At 41.6% G+C, this 22,671-nt stretch overlaps 1 protein-coding gene across 3 annotated transcripts; it reads left to right on the forward strand.

Annotated features, from left to right (window-relative positions):
- The first annotated feature begins 159 nt into the window (after positions 1 to 159).
- Positions 160 to 21,508, forward strand: MACIR (macrophage immunometabolism regulator). Of its 3 annotated transcripts, none has more exons than XM_034432712.3 (2): positions 160 to 333; positions 18,324 to 21,508. In XM_034432712.3, exon 2 carries the CDS (start codon positions 18,345 to 18,347, stop codon positions 18,969 to 18,971), a length of 627 nt encoding a protein of 208 aa, XP_034288603.1. In that variant the 5' UTR covers positions 160 to 333; positions 18,324 to 18,344; the 3' UTR covers positions 18,972 to 21,508. The 3 variants fall into 3 exon arrangements, with proteins under 3 accessions (XP_034288603.1, XP_034288604.1, XP_034288601.1); XM_034432713.3 differs by lacking the exon at positions 160 to 333 and adding an exon at positions 921 to 1,006; XM_034432710.3 differs by lacking the exon at positions 160 to 333 and adding an exon at positions 1,003 to 1,087.
- The last annotated feature ends 1,163 nt before the right edge of the window (positions 21,509 to 22,671 follow it).

Raw genomic sequence — 22,671 nt, forward strand, 5'->3', positions numbered from 1 at the left:
GGCGGCCACCAAGGGAGCAGGGACGGGTGCGGGGGGGGTTGAGAAAGCGCTGTTAGGAGAAGGCAAAAACAAGTTTACGCGCTCCGCATTTCCCACGCTTAGAGCCAGGCTGGGAAATAAGGCAGGGCCTTAACAGGGGCACCGGTGGGCGGGACCGCGGCAGGAGGAGCGGCTCTCCGCCTCGCCACGCCAACTACAATCCCCGCCCCAAGCCGGCAAAATAAGAGAGCGGGGAGGGGTTGCCGCTTGCCTCTCGCTTGCTCTTTCGCCTGCTCAGCGTCGCGGGCGGCGGGAGCGAGGCCCGCAGGCCCCGACCGGCATCCTGGACCGCAGGTAGGAGAGCGGGATGGTGCCGGTAGGCCTGGGGAGGAGAGGGGAAGGTTGGTGGCGCTAGCGAGACCAACAGCGGCGCTTGAGCCGGCGGAGGGTTTGCGGCCCGCCCTTGCAAGGCTGCGGGCGGGATGGGCCCCGGCAGCCGTAAGAGCTGCAGAGCCGGAGGGCGAGGCGGCAGCGGCAGGGCGGGCGAGGGAGGAACGGCGGCGCGAAGGGAGAGCAGGCGCGCTCCCACCCGCTGACTGCGGTGCGGGCGTCCCTGTGGCACAGCCCCGCGTGTGCTTGGCGGAGGGAGCGATAGGTGGGTGGGCGCCAACCCTCCAGTGCTTGTAAAAACACAGCGGGCGCGCCGGCTTGGTGGCTGCCTGGGACGCTGCCTCTTGAGCTTCCCGACGGCTGACATTGAGGTCGCCGGTTTTCTAGAGGTCACCTATGCGCGGTTGTAAGGTAAACACTGGCCGGGTTTTGCTGCGGGTGCCCGTCGAAGCCCTGGCGAGCGTAGAAAATCCCTGTGTGCGCGCGCGCGCGCGCCTTCTCGAGCATCCGTGACGCAGCAGTGGCTTCATTGTGTCTGCGTGGCTGTGGCGAAGCGAGGCGAAGCGTTGTGTGGGGGGGGCTTCGTTCGGAATAATGCGTGGAGGTCGAATTCGCGCGTGCGGTATTTATAAAATAAGTGCGAGCCGTCTTTTGGCCTACTTTTATGCCCGGTGTAGGTTGTGGGCGTGTGAATGAATACGTGCGCTTTGACTGTCAGGTATACTTATCTAAGCTTGGTGTAGCTTCTTAACATTGTATGGCGTTCGTTCTTGGACCGCAAACCCTTTGCGTATTATATATTTTATGAACGGGTTCAAGATTAAAATTATTCAATTAAATAACATTCGCATTCTGAGAAGCAGTCCCCATCTCTATTTAAACATGCTGCTGGTTTCAGTGGCATTTGATCCTTGCTGTGTCCTACATATACTTTTCTTCTTCCATAGGGAGGAGATATACCTTGTAGGATGTGTCAATATTTTTACACTGAAAAACAAATGTGAAAGCAGTGTGATTCTTTTATATAGAATCCCGCTCTTAAATTTAAGAGTCAAATTCATTTTGACTGTATTAAAGCTTTGATTTTATAAGACTTTAAGAAGCCTCGGAGCAAAACCGCAAATCTGAGCGAGCTTCAGACTATGTACAGCTTTTGATGTTTGATGTACTTGTGTTTTTCTTTTGTTTGCAGTTTCATAGTAGGTAATAGAACTCGGATGTTTTGCCATCCGCTATTTGCAGCATATACTTCATGGCACCACCGTCTATTCCCATTGAGGAATAGAGCTGATTCTGAAGCATACTTTTTAAGCCTGTGCGTATGTATGCCCACGTGCTTCAAGGACTCTCCATGGTACTGCTGCCTTGCCTCATTGTCCATAAAAGGAAGTAGCACTATGGAGAGCTCTTGGCAGCTACAGATTCTCTGCATAACAGAGAGATCTCTTTCATCTGGCTTGCCTTCAAATGTATCTTTGTAGAACTGCTTCCCTAAAACAGATCTATGTGATGAATCTCAGCAGAATGACTGCAAATAAAATGGATTTGGCATTTAGGCTTGGAAAAATGTAATGTTTTCAACCAACAGCAAAGTTGTTAAAAAATCATGCCAATGCTAGAGGGATGTTTTTATTTTTGTTTTTATTTTATTTTTTGTAGATAAAATGACTGCTGAATATTTTCAGCAAAGACAGTATGCTATAAATAAATACTTTCCTGCAGTAATTTTATTTCTCACCTGATTTTTTTTTAAAATAATCCCAGGATTTTTAGTTCTGCAGCTTCACTTTTAAATTTTGGATTTTTTTGAGGATGACTTTTACAGTAAAAAAAATAAAGGGGGGAAGTTATTTTAGTATGGTATATAGTTACAATAATATATTTTAAAACAATTGTTAACCATAACATAAAAATGGCAACAGTAACATTAAAACATTAAGCCCAACAATAATACCGAATTTAAGAACATTGTAGCCCAAAATCATACCCAGAAATCTAGTAAAATTATACATTATTTTCTATGTTGATATAAAATTGCTAAACTGTGTTTTTATTTGCTGTTTCCATTTCCATAAGTAATTTTCTAACATGCAAAACCTGAGATCTGCTTCTAACATTATACATCACAAGTTCAGAAAATCTGAGTATACTATACATGTTATGCCCCTTTGAATGCCAGTGTTTGAATGCCAGTGCCAGCAGAGTTGGTGGCAGACTCGGACGATGAGAGGTTGGAAGGAACATGGGCCACTCCTAGAGTCTGGGGAAGGAAGGTTCTGATGGATGCTCTGCGTCAGAAGCAGAGATAGAGCCAGGGCCATCTGACATTTCCCAGCTGCCTTTGGAGTCGGAGATAAGTGGGGAGGATGAACAGCTGGGGCCTGTTCCAGATGCATGCATGTGCAAAGCTGGTAGGAGACAAGAACAACTGAGGACAAGGAGCCGACTCAGGAAGAAATGCTGAATGGCCCCTCCCTGGCTGGGGAATAAATATGAGGAAAGGGGAGGGGTGGTTGCAGGAGGCAACCGTTCGTATTTCTTTTGGAAGATTTGCTAATCGTGGTTCATGCCTCAGAGACTGCTTGCTAGAACTTAATTTACAGCTTTGCAACTGGAAGCTCTGGGCCTGACAAGTATCCCAAGGAACTGATACGGTCTGTTACTTCAATTAACCCTTTGAAGAATTATTGCCTGGACTTTTCATGCCAGTAATTCACAAGAGCTAAATAAAGGGATTTTTCGGAACAAAAAGTCTGTTTCTTCGTTTTGCTGAGTCAGAACAGCCAGAGGGTGAAGGGATGTTAATATCCAAAGCATCATAGTTTTGTAGCTTGTCTCTCTTGATATTTAATCATGAATCCATGAAGAACATCTGAGAAGGTATCAAGACTAGGACTGAAGACACCCCTCTGTGTGTGTGTGTGTGTGTGTGTGTTTGTGTGCGCGCACGCGTGTCTGCGCATATGTGCTGTATGTATATTGTTTCTCTAAATCTAGTGTGTAATTATTGTTACTTTTGTGACAATTATGTATGTCTGTGTGTGTGTACATATACATACGTATACATATAAACACCCAAATATGTAAAAAGAGAGAAACATAAGGCATCAATAGATAAATAAAATTAAAAATAAATCTGATTCCGGGCCCAGTAGAGTAAGATTTAATATAATCCCATGCAAATGTAAATTATCGGAGAGACACACCAGACTCCAGTTTGGGAAAAAAATCCTTATTAAGCACTAATGCATGATTTTATGCTACAGAATTTTATGCTAGAAGTATTTATATGCAAAGATATCTTCATTGGTACCCATCAGATTCCCAGTCATTTATGAATATATATTATTTATAGGTTTATTTGTAATCTAGGACAGGGAAATGTATGGTGGATCTGCCAGTGTCCTGTGCCATATTTTCAGGAACACCTCTGGGATTTCCATGGACCCCAGATAAATCTTGAAAAATAAAGGGTGAGGATGTGGGAAGAAGACATTGTTTTATTCATGTCTCATTCATTCCTTCCCCACTTATTTTTATAAGTAACTTAAGGCAGCAAACATACATAGGACTCCTTCCTCTTCCTATTTTCCTCACAAGAATAATTCTGTGAGATGGGTTGGGCTGAGAGCAAGTGACTGGTCCAAAGTCACCCAGCTAGCTTTTATGGCTAAGATGGGACTTGAGCTCAGGGTCTCCTGTTTTCTAGCCTGGTGCGTTAACCACTAGAACAAACTGGCTCTCATTTTGCCAGTCTTGTGTTTTAGTTTTTGGCTGGTTTTGTTGGTTTTGTTTTGGTGTAGTCTATTTTTTGTCTGCCTGCTCTTATTCATAATGAAATATATTTGCCTATGTGTTATTTTCTCCTTGGGTAAGGTTTTGCTTGTCTTTGAACTTCATCAGTTTGATTTTAGATTTATTTTTTCTTACAAAAAATTAAAAGTGAAAAACTAGATTCAAAAGATCATTATTTTGAAGCCCTCACTTCAGCTGTTTCTTGAGTAAGAATATATCTCTGTTAGCATAATTTGGAATTGTTTTTTAACTGGTTATAATTATAGTTTTAGCCATTTCACAAACGAGCAAATCCATCATGCAATTCTTCTGTCGTAAACTCTATATGTATTCTGAAAATATCCACTGGCTGAAAATTTTAGAAAACTTCATATATGAATATGCAAGGAAATGTTGAATTACACATAGGATGGAGATTCTGGAGAATAAATCTTACAAAATATAATATGTATGAACTACATAAATATTTTCAGACATCTGTACACTGAAAACATTTCTAGGAAACATCTGTTGCTAGGGAGAGAATAATCACTAGGGACTAAGACTGGTTGATGTGATCTCATTTTCACAATGAACCAGGCTTAATTATCACCCGTAACAAAAATGATTTGAGTGTGATATTTTACATGGGTGATACGGCAAAAAAGAAACCCCTCTTATCCTTTTCTCATACTATTACTCTCTTAGGAAAATTACACACTTCTATCAATGGGTATTTTTCTGTTATGGCTGAGTGGAGAAAAATTCTAGAATGTTTCAGCTATATCCTCTTTGCTTGATGGATAAAGCTGGCTTGAAACTGCAGGAAATCTGTGTTGTTTAGTGAGTTCTCATTAAATTGAAATATCGAACATTTTTATTATTGATATTCTTCAACATGTTAATGACTTGGATAAAGAGGGGGAGGGAATGTTTATCAGATTTCATGCAAAAATGAGAGGCCTAGCTAATACTCTAGAAAGCAGAAAGAAAATTTAAAACAATCCAATCCTAAAAGAAATAAATTGAAAGTTACAGAATGAAATTAAATATAGACAGGTGCACTTTTTCACTTAGGAAATAGAAATCACATACACGAGTTCAGGTTACCTGCCTGAATGACATTACATGTGAAGATGTTCTTAGAATAGCAGTTAAAGGCAAACAATATGGGTCAGCAATGAGATATGCCTGCAGAATAAGACAAATGCCATTTTATTCTGTGTTGGTCAAATCCCATTTTCAGCAATATGTCAATTTTAAAAAACACATTTTAAGAAGGATTCAGATCAATTGGACAGGTCAAGAGAAGATCACAAGGATGACAGGAGGGTAAAAAGAAAATTCTGCAAGAAAATAAAGAAGGAACTGGAAATATAAGACTTTAGACTTCTGGGGGAAGGGAATATTTTGAGTCCCAGAAAGAATGTCACACAGAAGGTCAAAGCTTTGTCATTTAAGAATGCAGGGTAGAAATAATTTAAGCTGCAGGAAGAACTGGCTGAATATTAGAAAGTATGTCTTAACATTAACAGAGTTTAAAAGTACTTACATAAAGAAGTAGAGACAACAACGTTCTATGAATTTCTTAACTTTGGATTTTTATACCAAGTACAGAAATGATTACGTAAATGGCAAAACCACTGCTGTGATTTTATGATTGCTTGAGTCATGCTCTGATTACAGTTTCTCTATAGAACAATACCCCAGTGAAGATGACAATCCTACTCTTTTTACTACGTGCTTTTCCTAATAGGGCACTGGCTGGATGCATATGGAATGAAACACATAGCATTCTTGGATAAAATGATCTCTAGCAGATCTTTGCTCTCTGAAAATGTTGGCAGTTACAATTGGAGAGAGACAAGTTGGTAAAAAAAAACTACTGCATATTGTATATGTTATGTTCTATGAAATTGTACATTAGAAGAAATTTCTGCCTAAAGCATTATGATTAATAGCTCCATTACCCAAGCTGCAATTTCTTGAATCCTTAAATGGCTAGTACTTTATTCCTATCAAGTATGACCCTACATACAGCTGACTGACTACTCAAGACTTAGAAAAATCATACATCCTGCTTCTCTTTTGTTGGGGTCTCCTGAAACAGTTCATAATTTGTGAAATTCTAAACATTTTTGTTTCTGGTTAGCATTTCCTTAGAAATGGTCCTTTAATTGGGGAGGTAATTTTCAGTTGTGCAGTCTAGAAGAGATCAAAAAGAAAATACTTCCCGGAATATTTTTTTATTACCTTTTTTCTCACACATGCACATCTTGAACAATAAAATTAATAAAACTGAATTAAAGCTCACTGACAATGAGTTTTTTGAAGAATGGGTAAATATAAGTTTGACAGCCACAAAGAGTTTGTTTTGTTGAATGGCATATAGATTTTAGTCAATAAATAATTAATCCATATGTTCATAACCTTTATATGCTATTTGATTAATACTGTAAGACATCCTTCACTTGGATGATTTCTCCCAGATATGTTGTAACTCCAGTATCCACAATTTCTAGCTAATTTATCTGGGTTGGTTGGCAATTCTGGGAACTGTAGCCCCAGCATAACTGGAGACCATTAGGTTGGATAAGGAAGTTGTAAGGACATGCAGACATTGCCTTTTTAATTCTTAAAGCTTTTGGTCTATGAAATTTGTGTGAGATTTGCTGCCTTTCTGGAACAGCAAGTGATATAAACGTTACATTTTAGAGAAATATAAATTTAGAGAAATTTAGCTTTCTTCTACATTTGTCAGCCATCATGCTAAATGTTAGAGAACTTTATATTAAAATGTTATTCTTTACATTGAAAATGAAAGTTTGTTGACCTTCAAAATTATTTGTACAAATCAGCAAAGAAAAAATCAGCCAGCTGTCCTTTGTAATATTCCACAGTCTACAAGGAAAATGCAAGTGTTACTCAGGTTCAATGTGACAAATGTACTTTCCAAGTTCATTGGCCCATATTAACAGCAATATTGCATCACCATGATTTATTGCACAAACAGATGTATAATTACCATGCTAATGTCAGGCCTACATAACTTGTAGAAAGGAAAGTTTACCACTTTAAAAATAATTACAGGTCACAAAGGAATAGCTGGCAGGCAGATCAACTCTTCAGCAGTGCAGCAGTAATGGAACTGACTGTGTTGGTACTGCAGGTACTCAGCAGAGTGCCTATTGGGATGAAGGGTAATGCAAAAACCTAGGCAGTGGTGGATCCTTCCTGCCATCAGAGGATTGGTAGGCCGCAGGTTATGCAGACCTGCTAATATACATCCATCATAACTGCAGGTCAATGTGCCATGCTTATATAAGTAGATATTTTCTGGTCTTATGCTACATACCAGGGTGGATAAAAATCAATGATTTTTTTAAAAAAATCAAAAAAATCAGATTTTTTTAATTTAAATCGGATTTTTTTTATTTTTATCGAATTTATTTTAATAAAAAACTTTTGGGGTAAAAATCTATCGTAAGATAGTTTTCTATTTAAGATACATAAATAATTTAGTTTATTCAGCATGAAATGGAGCTTAGTTATGTAGCATGAGGCTGTATATTCTGCAACACTGGGACTATCGGTGAGTCAACAGTGGGTCAAAGGAGTAGAAGAGATGACAGTTGTTCTTTAAAAATTATGATTTAAATCGAGTTGATTTAAATCAAGCCTTTTTACTAGTGATTTAAATCATGATTTAAATTGTGATTTAAATCAACTCGATTTAAATCAAATCCACCCTGCTACATACAAATCAATACTAGAATTAAAAAAAAAATCTCTAAAGAACAACTATTATGAAGGGCAATGATACAAGAGAGGAGGACCGAGGATTTTGTGAAGAATACTGCATTTTATTTGTGCTAATTTTATTTTTTAGTTCCAAGTGTTGACAAAAGAGGCTTACAATAACAACGTTAAAAGAAAGGGAAAATTCCATTGATAAATTTCTATTAATAAAACTAGATGAGAATGATTGACCTGTTGGGAATACCCTAAAAAAAATATTCCAGAGTATTCTCCCCAGTTATCCAGAAGAGTTGGGGTAGAGAAAAATGAGGAAAAGGCCTACCACATGATTTTTACCAAAAATAAAAACCAGAATCAGCTACAAACACATCCGAGACTACTTTGGCTATCTACTCAGTAAAATGTTCAGTTGTGATTTAAAATTCACTGATCTTCAATTATACTTGCTATATAAATCATAAACTTCTGGATAGAAAGATGGAATACACTCTCTATGAATTGTACTCCTAATAAACCTTACACGTATAAAAGGATATGCTTTGAGACTGCCCAGTATGTATAAATGGGCATATCTGTAATTAACCATGAAAGTACCCATTTTTACTCTTCATTATTATCTGCACTTGGAGATTACATGTTCAGTTAGTTTCATTTTGGATTGTTTTACACAAAGCACTTCAAGTATCCCATCTTCTTTAAGATAGTGGTGAGCTATTATTTTTATTAAAAGAAAGCTGGATAAGAGAATCTTACAACCTTTCATATCTAGTGCTTTCAAAATATATTTCTACTGCAGCCTCATAATTCCCAGACACCATGACATCCTCAGACTTGGAGTGTAGTGTTGTGAAGGCTAAATTAACAAAAGTGTTTTCTGTGAAGATTACCACTATTTTACTTTATATGGTATGCATAAGAAGCACATGTATGTAATGAAGACAACCACAGCAGGTTCATGCACTAATGGAATTACAGTTTGGCTCTTTCTTCCTGTAGGATGTTGTTGAATTTGACAAATATAAATATCTTTTTCTAATGCACTTTTCCTCTGAAGTTGCAGGTAAAGAATTTGGGTTTTTTTAAAAAAAATCAATTCTATGTATTGTGGATATTATTTCACAGGTTTTTTTAATAGCATTTCTGGATAAGAAACTTTTTGTTTGGCACATATAGTAATTTATACACATGGATTGTATATTGTTTTCCAGCCCTCTGCTCCTGCAATCCACCTTTGGGTTTCCTTCCTCCTCGCTTCTTTTTGACTGGGTGATATTTTTCTTAACTGTCTCTCCGTGCTGTGGCCACGCCCCACTTTCCCATGATGCACCAGTCTTTTCACTCAGTCGCTGACTGACTGGTGTGCTTTTCTCTTCGTGCCTTTTTTTAGAAGGATTTCTTAGTATTGCGTTAGGTTTTTTCTTTATTTTTAGTAGTATTTTTCTCCTATTCGGTGAGAGCCTCTATCGGTGTGCTGCAGGGCGTGTGAGTGGTGCCTGGGGACCCAGCCCATCCTCCGCCCAGGGGATTGCTCCCCTTTGACAGCAGCGTGGGTTACCGGCCCTTCGGGGCGGTTCCCTGCCTTCCTTTAAGCCGCCGGTGTGGAGCGCGGGGTTTGCGATTGCCGTTTTCCCCCCCCACACCTCTCCTCTGCAAATTAGTTTTGGCTCTCTTAGGGCGGCTCCGGAGTGCTCCGCATGGTTTGCCCTGCGGCCTCTGATGTATTGCTGAGATTCCCACCGCTGCGGTTCGTCTGTGCTGCGCTCTAATCGTCAGCCTTTTCAAAGTTGCCGCCCGGGGCTCCAGCTGCCTAGACGGAGTCGGAAGCTTCGCTCCAGCCCGCAGCGCTCCGGAAGGTGCCTGCTGCTACGGTGGTGAGATTCGCTGACGTCCGTCCCTCGGGCGGCGTCCGGTGAGGAGTGCCCTTGGCCCCGTTTTTTTGGACGTTGTTTAGCCGCCTGAGCTGCCGCCGGGTTCCGGACAGTCCACGGCCGCCATTTTGTTGCTCTTTCTTGGCGGCAATTTTAACGGGCGCCATTTTGGGATCGCAATTGCTTCTTAAGGGCCGTTGTGTTACTGGGTTACCCCACTCTCTCTACACCTTTGAAGCAGTTTTTTGGGGGTGTGCCTCTGTGGCTGTCTGCCGTTTAAGTGGACTGGTTGCCTGTTGTCCCATAATTGCAGTCTGGGCAGTACTTAAATTTTTTTCCTCTTGACACCTTAACCAGCCTCTTGTCATTCCTGTCAGAGATTGCTTGGCTGGACTGTTTCGGCTACCCTCAGCGGTTGGGGTGCCTACGTGTATATAGTTCCAATTTTGTTGGTTTATAACTCAAAAAAAAAAAAAAAAAACAAAGGAAAAATTGAACTATATTCGGTCTTGTCATAATGGCGGATGCTTATTTTTCATCCGATGCGGAGCAGGAGCCCAGCCCCCCTAGGGCTCCAGCCAAGCACAAGTCAAAATCTCGCAGCAGGGTCTTATCTGCTTCTGAGGACTCCCGCCAGCCTAGGTCATCGACAGCGGCAGATAAGGACGCGCAACGACGCCACAGGGCTTTGGAGCGCCAATTTTGACAAGGCCAGACAGGCCACCTTGGCCTCGGTTTTTCCAACTGGCCTGAATACAGCACCTTTGCCTTCGTCGCCCAGCGGGTCACAGGCGCCTGATCCACCGCAGCCAAGCACTTCTGGACGCCTGTCCAAGAGAGCTTCAATCTCATTGCCGGACGTTTCATCGGTGGGCTTGCTCAACTCCGCCCCCCCTCCCGCCCCGCGTCCCGAGGCGACGTTCACTCCAACCGCCGCTGGTCTTCGCGGGGCTGATGGTCAATTATCGTCTTCCCAGATGGACTTACAGTTGTTGCTATCTAATGCCTTGTCCTCTGTGGGCTGCGGGACTCCAACAACCGCCCATGCCTCTAGTACAGACGACCTCCCGTCAGGTGCCTCAACCACCTATGGCACCGACTCAGAGGCCCTCTCATCACTTGGCGCCCGATTCTTCGGATGATTCCGATCATGGGGAACATATGGTCGAGGACTTGGAATTTTCAGAAGACGAGGGCCTCACTCCTGATGTTCCTGCTTTTACCGGGCTGTTCAGGCCCTCATTGTTCAAATCTCTCCTACACAAGGCTCGTCAGATCACAAACATGTCTGTTGCTGCGCCTGCATCCTCCGAGGCCGCATCCATGGCGACCCCCCACGAGGCCTTGTTTTCGTCTTCCAAGCCGGGCAGGGATTTCATCCCCTGCCCTCAACTTTTTTCTGACGTTCTACAATCTCCTTGGTCTCAACCTGCTTCGTCCACGGGCCCCAATAGCATCGATAAGAAATTGTATTGTGCGGCACCAGAATTGGACGCCATGCTGTCCCTCCCTGTGGTGGACACGCCTGTTGCCAACCTCTCTTCCTCGTCCTTGCTGTCAACAGATGCGCTGGACGGGCTGAAATCGGAGGACAGGAAGTCTGAGCTTTGCTTTAGCAAAGAACATCAACCCCTGGCGTGGGCGATCAAAACCGCGACCGCCACATCCTTTTTTAACCGGGCAACTCTGCTTTGGTTGAGACAGCTTCAGGATAGGCTACCGCCAGAAGACACACGTCTCCACCAGGACATAAACAAAATTGTGGCGGCTACGGAATATTCGGCCGATGCCTCATTAAATTCTGTTAAGTTCACATCCAGGGCTTTGGCCTCGTCTATTACGTCCCGTCGTTTATTTTGGCTTAGGAACTGGAGGGCTGATGCCAAAGCTAAATGGCGCTTGGCGGCAGCACCCTACAAGGCTCCAAATCTGTTCGGCTCCGCTCTCGACCCTGTCCTTATCGAAGATAAGGACAAGAGGAAGGTTATGCCGACTTCCTCTTATCGCAGGCCTGAACGGCGCTATACGCCTTACTATCAAAGACAGTCCTTTCGGGCGACGTCGGGGTCAGGGGGTGCCTACTCGCAACGTCCACAATTTTTTGGCTCTGACCGTTCCTCCGATCGTCAGCGGTTTCGTGACAGAGCCAGGAACCCCACTGTCTCCAAGCGTCCCTTTCGGGGATCTGGATACCGTCAATTCCGCAGGGGGAAATGACTACAGGTCGCAGGATCCCATTGGAGGTCGCCTGCAACTTTTCCACCATCAATGGGAGCAGTCAACCTCGGACTCTTGGATCCTTCACACGGTGTCCTCCGGACTGTCGATCGAGTTCCTGGGATGCCCTCCTTCTCGCCACATTTGCTGCCCTGCGCCACGTTCTCCCGAACAGGGACGCTTACTACAGGAGCAAGTCCTCCATCTACTCAGCATCAGGGCGATAGAAAGGGTCCCGCCGGAACAACAAGGCCTAGGATTCTATTCGACACTTTTTCTCGTCCCGAAACATTCCGGAGGTTGTCGGGCCATTTTGAACTTGAAACAACTAAACCTCTTCATTTGCTATCGCAGATTCAAAATGCACTCCTTGGGGTCCATCTTGGGGGGGGTTCGTCGTGGCGACCTCCTTCAATCGGTCGACCTCAGGGAGGCATATCTGCATGTCCCAGTGTCACCTTCGCACAGGAAGTTTCTGCGCTTTCAAATTGGGGACGATCATTATCAATATTGCGCAATGCCCTTTGGTTTATCCTCTGCCCCAAGGACTTTCACAAAATTAGTAGCTGTAGTGGCGGCGTCACTCCGAAGGATTCCGGTGCGGGTACTCTGTTACCTCGACGACATCCTGGTGTTGTCATCGTCCAGGAGCCAGGCAGCTCGAGACCTTCATCTTGTCATCATGGCCTTCCAGAATCACGGATTCTCAATAAATTTTCCCAAGAGTCACCTTTCCCCGTCCACATCACTGCTGCACTTGGGGGCGGTGATAGATTCTATTCGGGGTCAAGTCTTTCTATCTCCAGACAGGATTTCAAGTCTTCAAGACCTGATACGTCAAGTTCTGTCTCATCGCTCCATTCCTCTTCTCCAGCTGTCGCAGCTGCTGGGGAAGATGGTGTCGTGCTTCTCAATTGTGCCATGGGCACGACGTCACGCGAGACCATTGCAATGGTTTCTGCTCCCTTACCAGCGCTCGGGACGCAGCGATTCCCTTCACAAAGTATACCTTCCACCTCAACTTCGTCTGTCGTTTCAGTGGTGGATGGGATCAGCCATTCGCAAGGGCTCGCACTTTCTGATTCAAGACAGAATGACTCTGACCTCGGACGCCAGCCTTCGAGGCTGGGGAGCCCACCTTCAAAATCAGGTGGTGCAGGGTCGTTGGTCTGTTCCAGAAAGAGGCCGCAACATCAATCTGTTGGAACTCAGGGCAATCCGCCTAGCCCTCAAACATTTTCAATCTCAGTTGGAGGGCCACCACGTCCTTGTGCTCACGGACAACATCACGGCCAAGGCTCATGTAAACAAAGAAGGCGGGACACATTCGAGGCCACTAATGTTAGAAGCGGAGAGTCTCTTCCGGTGGGCGGAATGCCACCTTCTTTCATTGAGAGCGGATCACATTTCCGGCGTGGACAATGTGCGGGCGGATTGGCTCAGCAGACAAAGTCTCGATCACTCGGAATGGCAACTACATCCGAGGCTCTTCCACGAAGCCATTCTTCTTTTCGGCACGCCTGTAGTGGACTTGTTCGCCAGCCCGTCGAATGCCCAGCTTCCACTCTATGTGACTCGTTACCCGTGCCATTCAGCGATGGATCACGACGCGCTCCGATGCCGTTGGCCCCCAGGGCTCTTGTACGCTTTTCCCCCGATCCCCTTGATTCCTCAGGTGATTCGGAGGCTCTTGGAGGAAAGGGCCGAAATGATCCTGGTGGCTCCCGACTGGCCTCGTCGGCAGTGGTACGCAGATCTTGTGGCCCTATCGTCTCGTCCACCATGGCTGATTCCACCGGACCGCATCGCCTTATGCCAAGGGGCCATCGACCACCCAGAGCCAGGATGGCTCCAATTGGCCGTTTGGCGTTTGAGCGGCTTATCTTGCGAAAGGACCGACTTCCCGACTCCGTCATAGGTACGATCCAAGCTTCCCGTAGGCCGTCGACTTCGCGGATATATGAGTCTTCCTGGAGGGCCTTCTGTCTCTGGTGTGCGGCCAACCTGGTGGACCCTACTTCAGCCCGGATAGAGGACGTCCTGTGCTTTCTACAATCCGGCTTAGACAAGGGGTTGTCACCGTCTACCCTTCGTCGTCAGACGGCGGCGTTATCTACGGTCATTCGGTGTCCCCCATACTCGTCTTTGTCTATGCACCCGCTACTTAAAGGATTTCTTCACGGAGCTGTAAACCTATGCCCCCCGGTTGTTCATAGATACCCGACCTGGGACCTTTCCCTTGTTCTTCAGGCCTTGATGTACCCTCCCTTTGAACCTTTGGGGTCTATTCCTTTAAGGTATTTGTCGTTCAAGGTAACCTTTCTTTTGGCGATCACTTCGGCCAGACGTGTGTCTGAGCTCTCCGCCCTATCGATTAGAAAAGATCTCTGTATATTTCAACCTAATACAGTGATACTACGTCTGGACCCTGCATTCTTACCCAAAGTGAATTCGTATTTTCATCGGGCTCAGGAGCTTATCCTTCCGGATTTCTGCCCGTCGCCGAAACATCGACGCGAAAAGGACTGGCATACCCTCGATGTACGTAGGGCTCTTCGTCGTTATATTCGTCGGACTGAATCCATCCGTAAAACTGAGGCTCTTCTGGTGTCGTTTCATCCCCCTTCTTTGGGCCAAAAGATTTCTCCATCCACAGTGGGCAGGTGGATTAAGACATGCATAGCGACAGCTTACAAGCAACGTTCTCGTCCTGTACCGAGTCGCATCTTGCCTCACTCTACTCATAGTGCGGCGGCATCTGCCACCTGGGCTACGCAGGCTTCAGTTTCAGATATATGTCGGGCCGCTACTTGGTCTTCTGTGACACCCTTCATCACACATTACCGGATTGATAAGTATGCTTCGGCTGAGGCTTCCTTCGGGCGACGTGTCCTCCAAAGTGTCCTTGAGGTCCAGGAGTCTGAGTCCAACTAGGTTTTTTTCCCGCCCTGGGATTTGAACTTTGGTATATCCCAAAGGTGGATTGCAGGAGCAGAGGGCTGGAAAACGAACGTTGTCTTACCTGAACGTTCCTTTTCAGCTCTCTGCGACTGCAATCCACACCCGCCCGGTTGGTTCCTGATTCCAATTTCGGTGTTTTTTTGTTTTTTTCTGGTTCCAGTGTTCACAGTTTTATATGACTTGTTCTGAAGTTTGAATTGTTTACTAGATGGTCACGCCTTCGTTCAAAGACTGGTGCATCATGGGAAAGTGGGGCGTGGCCACAGCACGGAGAGACAGTTAAGAAAAATATCACCCAGTCAAAAAGAAGCGAGGAGGAAGGAAACCCAAAGGTGGATTGCAGTCGCAGAGAGCTGAAAAGGAACGTTCAGGTAAGACAACGTTCGTTCCCTTCATTGTTTATTAGGTATGTATTTTGTAAAACAGGCTGCAGATTGAAAGTAACTTCTGTGAAAATCAGTGCATGATTTCCCTATGATTGTGATGAAAAGGAAAACCTTCCTATTCCTGATCTTGTTCATTCAAAATCAGTTCAAATAGACGTTATTAAGTGATTCTAGTAGCTGTGGTGCCGCAGTGGTTAGAATGCAGGCTAACTCACTATTCACTGCCAGGAGTTCGATTCTGACTGGCTCAAGTTGATTCAGCCTTCCATCTTTCTGAGGTGGGTAAAATGAGGACCCAGATTGTTGGGGGCAATATGCTGACTCTGTAAACCACTTAGAGAGAGAGAGGTGTAAGTTGCTACTATTACTTGCTGGTCTTTTTTGTTTCGTTTGAGGTTGGCAAATCCTAGTAGGTGCACTAATGTCTTTATTTTTTATTTTTTTTTGTGGCCCTGGTAGTATATTTAGTGTAACTGTCAAACATAATACATGTATCATGATAAGACATAGGCTAGATAGTGAGAAGGTGCACACTGCTCTTTTCTCCCTACCTGGTCCTTTAAACATGGTCAAAATCTTAAGGTTGCTCGAGATTGTCAGAAATCAAAATTACTACCATTTCTAGTAATCAGAAGTGGAGTTTAAAATCAAAGTTTTGACAGACACGGAAAATCTCCCAACCCTGGCAATGTGAAGTGTTAGCACTATTTTAAGAATATTGCATCTAGTTTTGGTCAACAGGATATAAAAAAGATGTTGAGACTCTAGAAAGAGTGCAGAGAAGCACAACAAAGATGATTAGGGGACTGGAGGCTAAAACATATGAAGAACGGTTGCAGGACTTGGATATGTCTAGTTTAATGAAAAGAAGGACTAGGGGTGATATGATAGCAGTTTTCCAATATCTCAGGGGATGCCACAAAGAAGAGGGGGTCAACTTATTCTCCAAAGCACCTAAAGGCAGAACACGAAGCAATAGATGGAAACTAATCAAGGAGAGAAGCAACCTAGAACTAAGGAGAAATTTCCTGACAGTTATAACATTCAGTGGAATGACTTATCCTCTGAAGTTCTGGTGTTCCAGCACTGGAAGTTTTTAAGAAGAGATTGGACAACCATTTGTCTGAAATGGTATAGGGTTTCCTCTTGAGCAGGGGGTTGGACTAGAAGACCTCCAAGGTCCCTTCCAACTCTGTTATTCTGTTAATTGTACATGGGGTTATATAATAGTGGCTTATTCATCTTCTGAATGTTTTGAATGGACAAGAGTCTCCATTATCCATTCATTTACCTTTTGGCATATTAGAAAATAGTTGAACACTAAAGACAGCTGATTTTCTTTTTCTTTTTTTTTAATTAAAAAGTTTTACAAAAAAAAAGATTTTTTCCCCAATATTCCCCCCACCCTTTTTCCCTCCCGCCCACCCCCCCACCCCCCCACCCCCCCACCCCCCTTCCCCGCATCCCACCCTCCCCCTCAGACTTCCCAGAGCAAAATATAGGGTATTTCAATTAACAATCATAAGCTAAATTAACCTATCTATCCTTAGACTACACAGTCCCCCCCTGAAACCTTAACTCCACTATAAATAACGTACTTCTAAAACTTAACATTCATTCATAAACTATTTGATATTTTCTTGTTGATACTTATTTTGAATATAATCAATCCATCTTCTCCATTCCGATATGTACCTTTCTTGTGTATAGTCCTTCAAATACGCTGAAATTTTCGCCATTTCTGCTAAATTCGTTACTTTCAGTGTCCACTCTTCAATAGTAGGCAAAGAGTCCTCCTTCCAATATTGCGCTACCAACAGCCTAGCTGCAGATGGCTGATTTTCTTATGGGCCAAGAGTTGCATGAGTGAACATGTTTGTTTTGAAAATACAGTTCTGCCTTCCAAAACTCTCAAGCATCACTTAGAGCAGCGAAACTTCACAACATCTTCTATTGTCAGTACATGACAACACCATACCACAAAAGCAAATAATTGCAAAGAAGAATTATATTATAAAAGGTGGCAGATAAGTTATACTATGAAAAGTTATATTATAAAATGTGGCAAACTAAGAATATCCCTTTGTAAATAAGAACAGCTTAACCTACTGACAAAAGGGCATCAACCTAATCTCTGGATCACTGCAATTTTTATTAAGGGGTTTATATGAGACATAATCACTTTGTTTTCTATCTGAGCTAAATTCAGTGCTATAAGGGTCATGTGCTGTGGTTGAGTAGGAAGTAGAAATTGAGTTGGGGATTCCCCATAAACAACAGCTCCCACTGAAAGTAATTAGAAACATACTAGGCTTTTTAGCTGTTGCTTAGCTGTGCACTTGAATTATTATATTCATTTCAGTATAACATGGAAGGAGATAAGCAAGAGCAGAGTTGCTTCAGGGAAAACTATTTTCAGTGAATTCTGTACAGTGTTGAAGCCATCTTCTGAAAACATGGCTGTTCCTATTACATCTTCCTGTTCCATTACATGTTCCTGCATGTAATGAAGAAAATTGAACACTGAACTGGACCCTAATTGGTGGTAGCATGTGAAAATAAAAAGACGTTTTAAATGTTATCTTGAAGATAATTCTTGCTTTTACTTCTTTCAGCTGTACGATTCCCTTTAATTTGTTGTCTTGTGGCTCTACTATTAGGGTAAGATCTGGTGATTTTGAAATATGGTTATACTCAGAACTATCATTATGTTTACTGTCCACAGGTAGTACTAAAATGAGAGGGTATTTTCAGTTTATGGATAAAGGTTGGGAGCTGAACCTGGTAGAAAAGAAGAAGGGTAGATAGGCAAAGACACATACTAGTGTTTTGCCAAAAATGGAATGCAAGTCCAGCTCCAGTCATCTGTTTGTTATTTTTTACAGTGAAGACTCTGCAAAGTAAGATCTAAATACAGAAGTGACTGCCACTTCTCAACTGATACCACCTGTGCTTGTGTCTTGCTAATACAACTCTTTTGTATTTTTAGGTTGTTGGATTCTTACTTAAAATGGAAGTTGACATTAATGGAGAGGCCAGATCTATGCTAGCCCCCCTCCCCTTGCCTATCGCTGAAGTGAGTGCTACAAGCAAAACAGACAACGAGAAACCTCGCTGCTCCAGCACCCCATGCTCACCAATGCGCCAAACTGTTTCAGGTTACCAAATCCTCCACATGGATTCTAATTACTTGGTTGGCTTCACTACTGGAGAGGAGCTCCTGAAATTAGCTCAGAAGTGCACTGTAGAAGAACAGAATAAAGTTGAAATGATAGGGCCTACTTTGCGCTCCAAACAGCTTGATTCAGGACTTTCTCGTTCTTCCCGAGTGTGCAAAGCCAGAAGCAGATATTACCAGCCTTATGAGATCCCAGCGATCAATGGCCGTAGAAGACGACGGATGCCCAGCTCAGGGGATAAATGCAGCAAGCCACTACCTTATGAACCATACAAGGCATTTCATGGTCCTTTGCCTCTCTGCCTTTTCAAAGGTAAAAGAGCTCACTCAAAATCCCTAGACTACCTCAATTTAGACAGAATGAACATCAAGGAACCGGCTGATACAGAAGTGCTTCAGTATCAGCTCCAGCACCTCACCCTGAGAGGGGACCGTATGTTTGCTAGGAACAACACATGAACATAAACCATCATTCGTTCTTCACTGCATCAAGATTGTCTATACAATGTAGGCAATCATGCACTTGGTACCTGGTTGGATCAGAAAAGTGTTTTCTTAGATCATAGCATAGGAAGATGAGGTGTATGTTTGTGTGTATGTTTGTGCATGTGTGTGCGTGTGCAGATGCGTGTGTGGAAACTACATGGAAAGAGGAAAGAGTACTGAAAAGTTCTGACAAGAAATTTATTTGGAATAGTGTAACGAAACAAAACGTTTTGCACATGGATACCTGAAATTTATGGCAATTTAACACTCAAAAATTGATGTAATGTGAATTATGTTTCTGACTGAGCTTGCTGTAAGAATTTACTCATGGAGAAGCACTGAAATATATTATTTAATATTAATCATATGTGCATATGCAATGAGTTTTGCATTATAGGACAAAATGTTTCACTAAAACCATGTGTTCTTTAAAATAATCCAGTTTGTACTCACTGTAGCTGGATTTGCACTGGCAACAAAAGAAAAAAATTGCTAATGAAATTAAGCCTCAGTACTTTACATTACTAGAGCTGACTGTTTTTAAATGTATAATTGAATTACTACTTGCATTTCAAACTAATTTCAGTGTAATTTTTTTAAAAAAATCTTAAAATGTGTTTTGAAGAAAAAAATATTGAAAGAACACTGACTTTAATTTTGTATGTTTTTTTAAATAATTATCTTAACACAGAAAACCTTTATAGTGTGTAGTGTATGTATGAATATATATGTATAAATATATATACACATATACACACATGCACACATGCACAAATGTGGAAAACTGCATTTGCATTTGTGATATTCAGCATTTAGAGTTGACAGTAACAGTACTATGTAGGTATGATGGGAGGTTGTTATGACATTTTAGCACTGCATTGGAACATTCCAATTTATTTACAGCACTGATAATTATAACTTTGTCTTGTTTTGTTTTTCTTGAAAAGCCTTTCAGGCTACAACTAAATTATTAATTTCTCCAAATGTACTGGTGTAAATCATCTCCAAACAAATCATATTTTACATTTTAATATTTATTATTATTGTTACTCTCTTTTAAGATATGCTGCTTATTATTGAAAGAGTGTGCAATCATGTTATGTTCTTGAACTGTAAGTTATTTAGAAGTGAAAGCTTAACTCTTGTGGATACAGTAAGGAATGCTTAAATTGTTTATGAAACCGAGCCTTTTTAAAACCATTCCTTGCACAGATTTGATTTACTTGGAAAAGACTCGTCTCTTAAGAAAGAATACAGAGAGCATATGCTTTGAAAGCATAAGGGTTGTCTCTTCTTTGACATCTTGTACAAAAATTGTGCTCAACTGGCAGTGCATAAACTATGGATCAGGTTTGTTTCACTTGAGAAGATGCTTGAAATTTTTACAAGTTGCACTGCTGTATTATAGTGAAAAATGATTCCCTAAGTAACTACTTTGCATGGCCTTCTAGTGTAAACAGAAGAGTACTGTCCAATGCCAAAGAAAGGATTTTTACATTTATTGATTAAACATAAATAATAAATATTAATTGATTTTATCTATGAAGCAACATTGACTAGAAAATAAAAGGGTTATATCCATACTTTTCTATGGCCCTTGGTATGTGTTGCTCTTTTAAAAACCTGGAAAGGAAATCTGCCTGATTATATATCATTTTACATTCTTTCCTAAAAATGTACATGTATAAATGTTACATTGATTTTATATATTTTCATATATATTGTAGACCCTGACACACGAAAGGAATTTAGTTTACATATTTCAGAAACTATGACATGGAATCTACTACACATTTAATATTCAGAGAACTGCTAAAATCTAGTCATTTTCCTTGCCATTGTAATAGCAGAAACAGGTGCATTTGCCTACAGCTCACTTTATAATGGAGGTTTCTCTGTGATTTTCTTTTTATCTGAGAAAAAATTGCCCATTGGAAACAAATAGCCATGGTATATGCATGAATCTGTTCTTGTTATGGTGTGCAATGAATAACTGCATTTTGGGAGATAGATAATACATATAAGAGAAGCCTCACATTTGTTATTATAAAGTTTGCTTATAAAGTAAACGATTGGCCTCCCTTTATGTGACTTTTGACCTATTTTCTTGAAAAAAAAATTATTATTTTTTTTATTTTAATTTCTAAAAGTCTCTGCAACTCTTAAGTCAGTTCTCTGGCAATTTAATCAGCCCATTGCTGACACTCTATGGGATAAAAGTGGGAAAATACAAATTTGACATGTTTTCCCTACTATTTTTAAGAATTGTTCTAAAAGTTATTTAAGCTATAGCGCATCAATTTCTTGTCTTGTACAAAAATGTAATTTCAGTGATTGAATTCATTGCTTGGAGTTTGCTCTTTTATTATTAATTGTTTTAAAGAATTTTTGAGAGGGGCAACATATGCTTTTAATGCTAAATTAATGCATTCATTTTATTAGATAAACTTACCTTGAATTGCATATTGAATGATGACTTACCAAGAAAGTAAAACCTGAATGGAAAATTATGACCTGAAGTTTTTTTACCAAGTAGTCATTCATTGAGTTCGGTACTTTTATATGTGGATTTTTACAGACTAATCACAGGCATATACTAGATACATAGAGAGCATGCTTTGTTACCCCTTCCATGTGGGCTTCTTCTCTTCTTGATTCCCACAAAACATTAACAAACTATTGAAGTATACTAGGAATATGGATTTTTCTCTTCTACAGCAGGATTTCTTTATAAAAAAATTTTTTTTTACCTAAGTAAAAGATATTCATAAAACGGAGGTGGAATGATGAGGAAATTCATCCCATCCCAGTATCTGGCAAAGTTTGAAAGTGCTCTTCATCAGAGATAGGAGCTTTTGTGTAACTTGGTCTGCTTTATACTTTGCCAAATTAGAGAGTGGAGTGGTGACCTTGATCAAATATAAGTTACCTTTATGGCAAAGGCAAAGAAACCCCCATTATTCTCAACATATGAGCACTATTCTCTTGCATTGAGAGGGGGAAGCAAATGCTAGAGATTTTTGAAATGTTGCTAACTTCTAAATTATTTTTAAAATTCCAAAATTTTAAATAAATTTTAAAACTGTTTTTTAAACGGTCCCTTGCTATTTTGTTTCTATTTTATTAACAAAATCTTTATCCTGCCCCAGTCCAGACAGACCTGGCAGTGAATAACAGGAAAAAATACATAAAAATAAATCTGGGTTTTTTTTTAAAAAAAATCATATGTCAATGCTCACTTATGATGATAGTTCTCATATATAGGCAAATGAACTAATTCAAAATTTCCATAGCGTATCTAGCTCAGTCTGGGGTATCAATATTTCTTATATTTGTATCCCAACTTTCCTCCAGCACTCATGGCATACATATACAACATTCCCTTCTCTTAATTTACTCTACAACATTGTAATAGGTCCATTATTCTTGCAAGAGTCTTATCTGTGATCTAATTTGACACCTGATTTGATCAAGGCAAAGGTCAAATGTTAACGTTCTCTGTCAATATCACCTGTTCCAATGTGAAGACCAAATATATCATCCTGTATTTTGGATCTGCAGTTTCTTGTGACAAGCCCATGGTGAACATGGACTTACAAGCTACACCAGATTCCTCTTTCAGGACATGGAGAATGAAATTACTCAAGGAACAGTCTTAGGAACTCCATCACCT

Source organism: Pantherophis guttatus, chromosome 2 (assembly GCF_059756535.1).
Source record: "Pantherophis guttatus breed Tessera chromosome 2, ASM5975653v1, whole genome shotgun sequence".
Lineage (NCBI taxonomy): Eukaryota > Metazoa > Chordata > Lepidosauria > Squamata > Colubridae > Pantherophis > Pantherophis guttatus.